At 47.5% G+C, this 4,225-nt stretch overlaps 1 protein-coding gene across 1 annotated transcript; it reads right to left on the reverse strand.

Annotated features, from left to right (window-relative positions):
• Positions 1–775: 775 nt before the first annotated feature.
• RBM25 (RNA-binding protein 25) lies at positions 776–2,554 on the reverse strand. The gene has a single exon (XM_005852460.1). The coding sequence runs from the start codon at positions 2,509–2,511 to the stop codon at positions 802–804; it is 1,710 nt and encodes a 569-aa protein (XP_005852522.1). The 5' UTR covers positions 2,512–2,554; the 3' UTR covers positions 776–801.
• Between the last annotated feature and the right edge of the window lie 1,671 nt (positions 2,555–4,225).

Here is a 4,225-nt window from a genome sequence, read left to right on the forward strand (position 1 = left end):
GAAGTACCGAACGCTCTCTGACGGACGGTTTCGGACAGGCTCGGGCATACAGTACAGTAGAGTACATATGCTTTGAGATGCTGATACCACACGTCAAAGTACTCTTCGCATTCAAAACTGAGAGCTTGTCGATTATACTTCTTAAGCAGAAAACACTTGTCAATTACTTTGATTCCCAGAAGTGTGACAGCTTGCCTACCTGTGCCAGTAAACGGCTTTCAAAACTCGCATGAGAATCAGTTTCAGATTGAGAATCAAGAATCGCTAGCACTCCATTGCTCGTGGCAGGGATACATGCATGGCTCTACCGAAAAATACACACATCTCTAGCAGTCATAATCCATCAAACCTGCGACTACGACTGCCAACGAAATGCTATGTGATCGAATCTGAAAAGCTGAAAACGGCATATGCTGTCATAATCTTGGGTACGTTGTGGTAACGATGATGAACAAATCTTACTGCTCGAAAACTTCCCCAAAAAACATACACACTATGCAATGCGTCCGCCCAAGGTGTAATGTCATGAGGGCATACAATTAAATCGAAAGGAAAGACACTAAGTAAAGATGGGTTAGGGAGGCAGAGATCGGACAGTTCTGCGAAAGAATGAGTGGATGAAGAGTTGCCACCCATTATCTTACACAAAATCGCTCACACACTTTGGTTTGTCAAAGCATCATTCACTCATCGCGTGGACTTGAAAGTCGAGGACAACTCCGTCATATCTGAACCAATTGCCCTTAAAATAGCCATCTTTAAAACCAGCTCATCTCGTCATTGTAGGTATTTTATCTATTTTTATTGGCACTCGATCGTGTAATATATCAATATTCTCCAGAGCTTCTCAATGAAAACATCCGCTTCATCATCAAAAACCAAGCGTAGCTCGGCAAGTAGTTTGTTGGGATGACAATGGCTTGTAAGTTTTGAACATATAAACTCTATTAGAGTATTCTCCTCTTCCCCGAGAAGTTCTATTACCTTCGATGCGACCCAGGCTCGCAATTTACTTGACACGAGACTGTTTTTATCTACAGCGACCCAATCGACCGGGTACATTAAAAGGGCTTTTCTATCCTGCGGTATTTTGCTCACAAGTCGCATCTGACGCTCACATAATGGCTTGAATTTGCGTATGTTTGCGCCACAATGCCTCGATGCGTTCGAAGAAGCGTCTTTAGACCATCTCTGATCATTCCTTGCCTGCTTTTGCTCTGTATTCTTCTTCAGAGGCCCTAATTCGTCAGCCGCCGGGGGCTTTGTGTCATATGATGTCCTCATATTGCTTTCACCGACATCGAGCATTACGCAAGTATCGACTTCCCGTAATATTCCTGGAAAATCAACCGTTCTTTGGCAGTCTCTTTTTTGAAGGCACTGCGACCCATGAGAATGATATGTAAGCAGTTTGGCGCCCGTCACATCATTGCTGCCAATCTTTTCGTCATTTAAGCAGCAGCACCCGGACGCTTCTTCGCAACCGTCCCTTGCTTTACTTTTGCTAATTTCGCGCGTCTCTTCTGCTGCACTATGCGGGACCTTCATCTTTGCCTCTCTTAGAATAAATTCTGCTGTCTCATTTCTGCGCTTTTTTTGTCGAATTTCCAAGCGCTCTTGCTCCTCCACACGATGCCGAAGCTCCAGTAATCGATGTTTCTCCTGCAGACGACCACGCTCTGCCTCGGTTGTTCGAAAACGATCCAGCTCGCCTAAAACGAGCAAGTCATGTGCAGTATTTTTTTGCATACCGCTGAGGGACGATGAAGGGTCCCATCCCCCGGTCAAGAGCTCTGCCCTCGACCCACACCCGCTGCCACAGCCTCCTTCTTCCTCTGCCCCATGTTTACACCGTTGCCGCTTCGCAGATGCTCGAACCTCCCCTTCCCCAACATGAACGCGCAGGTGTTGTTGTTCTATGATACTTGTTAATCGTTCTTTTGTGATTTTATCCTGGGCTGCATCCTGTTCGCTGACAGCTAACTCGACCAAGCGCGCAAGCTCCTTGTTGTCTAATTTGACGAGAACCGGTTGGCAGTCCAATTTGACCCCATTCATCAGTTCAAGACATCGCCTGGCGTAGCTCGGCTGCGCATATTGGCAGAAGCCGAAACTTTTACCCATAGCTCGCTTCCATTCAAGTATTTTCCCGCACTGCTCCAGCAGGGTGTAGATTACATGGTCCGGGACCGTTGGAGGTAGTCTTCCCACAAAGACTGTCATTGGGTCATCCTCTCCACTATGTGAGGATACTAGTACTGGTGCTGTACTTGAACACTCTGTCGCGTGGACTCGTCCGTTTTCAGCTATGATGTCACAGTTGTGCCTCAGGCTATCGGCTGCATGATCAGAAAGGGATGCTTCGCTAGCTCTCATGAGAGCAGACGCAGCTTTATCAGCTGGTGGGGAGATAGTTGCGCTTGTTTCACGAGAAAGATGAGTCTGCGAAGATACGATATTTTTGGGCAGAGAGAAGGGCGGTGGGGCACCGCGTGGTGGATCACGGGTCATGTTGAGCGGCGGTCCCGGCGTCGGAGCGAGCTACTGACCCTGTAAAAAAGGAATTTGAGGCGTTAAATCAAACACACTTAGTTGTACGTAAGTAGCAAGGATACTGGGCGCCATCAATGCCAAGCATGGTAATTTCCCATCCACTGACTTTGCTTCCTCAGACCTAGCGGAGGAAGGCGCAGCATGCATTGCATAACAGGCTAGGAGAAAGCCGCACAAGAGCCATCACGGTGGTGGGGCCACGTCCTAGCTCAGGAGAACCTATTTACGACAAGACCAGATGTGCGGGTCACAGCTTCTGGACTGACGCGCACGCGAAACACCGTTTAGGAGCTCAGCGACGGCTGCGTCCGACAGGGCGGGCAAGATTGCCGCTAGACGAGCTTGCTGAGGGCTGTCGACTGCCTCCTGACCCCCCGCTGCTCGGGTTCAATAGGGAAATGCACCGTTCAGTCCACGTCACACGAATATATCAATACTTTAGAAAAATAAGTCTTTTGGACTGTCGCATACCCGATATCCTGAATACACTCTCCTTGCAAAGGCCCAAAAGCTACGTTCCTGACCCGCATTTTTTGTCGGAATCGTCGACATGCGACCGAGAGCTCAGCAGGGTAAATTACGCCGCCGCCACAAAAGAAATGCAATATTTGCAAGCCATGAAAAAAAAAATCCGACATAAACTGGTCCCTTCTTGTACCATTCTTGCTTATTCGGTACATGCGCTAACATTCGATCAGAACTTTGGCTATATTTTTCATGCATACTGTGTTGACCCTTTTTTCCCCTTCTCCACTGATTTCATCATATTTTAGCTATCACCACGTGCCCAGATTGTTATGCAGGTAACCTTTTTTTTAGCTGGGCTCTTTTGCACCTTGGATAGCTTTGCACATTTTTCTACTGTCTTTGCAAGCTACCAAAGGCAAGTAAGTCCGGAAGTTATTTTCTCAATGGGCCATGACGAATGTCTCGCTGGTGATGTTTTAGATGGACAACCACTGAACGCACTCGGTTCGTTACATTTGAATAAAGATTGGATTGCATGTCTAAATGGCGACGGCATTGAGCATATCAGCCGTTTTGAATCGCCCATAGAAGCCGATGTCAGTTCTGAAACAGGGCCTCCTGAAGGGGGCTTTGCGTATGCCTTATCTCCTTTTGAAAACCTTAGCACACCTGCAGAGAAAAACATGTCAATTCAGGTATGGCTGAGCGTACATTCTAACTGGACTGATCATCAGATGGCCGTCATTTTCTCGGTGGGAAATGAGAGCATGCTTCGTCTAAAATTATTCCAAATGAATGCAAAGCTTTTTATCAAGTTTACGGCACCACAAGGCACATTGGGCGCTGCCACTCTCGACATAAGCTTTCCGCTGCCCTATAATACACCACCTACAGCGATTTGCTTGGTTATAACTGCAGAAACGAACTACATTTCAATGGCGGGGACTCCTCGGCAACGCATCGTACATCGGGTGTATGTCAATGGGGTTCACAATGCTAGTGAGAATCAGCGAAGTGCGCTCGATGGCAGACTCACGTATTGGGATGCAACAGACCGCTGTTTTTTTTTTCTGAGCCATCATTTTTAAGCACCGAAACAGTTGAGTGGTCCGGAAGGTTGTTCGAATGGGCATTGTACAATCGAGTCCTTTCTCCCGAAGAAGTAGCTCAGAATTATGCAGCTCGGGTCCCGAACAGCCCGCCC

Source organism: Nannochloropsis gaditana (assembly GCF_000240725.1).
Source record: "Nannochloropsis gaditana CCMP526 unplaced genomic scaffold scaffold1192, whole genome shotgun sequence".
Taxonomy (NCBI): Eukaryota; class Eustigmatophyceae; order Eustigmatales; family Monodopsidaceae; genus Microchloropsis; species Microchloropsis gaditana.

Coding starts and splice junctions, on each gene's coding strand:
- RBM25 (XM_005852460.1), bottom strand. CDS start 2,511: ATGACCCGTGATCCACCACGCGGTGCCCCACCGCCCTTCTCTCTGCCC.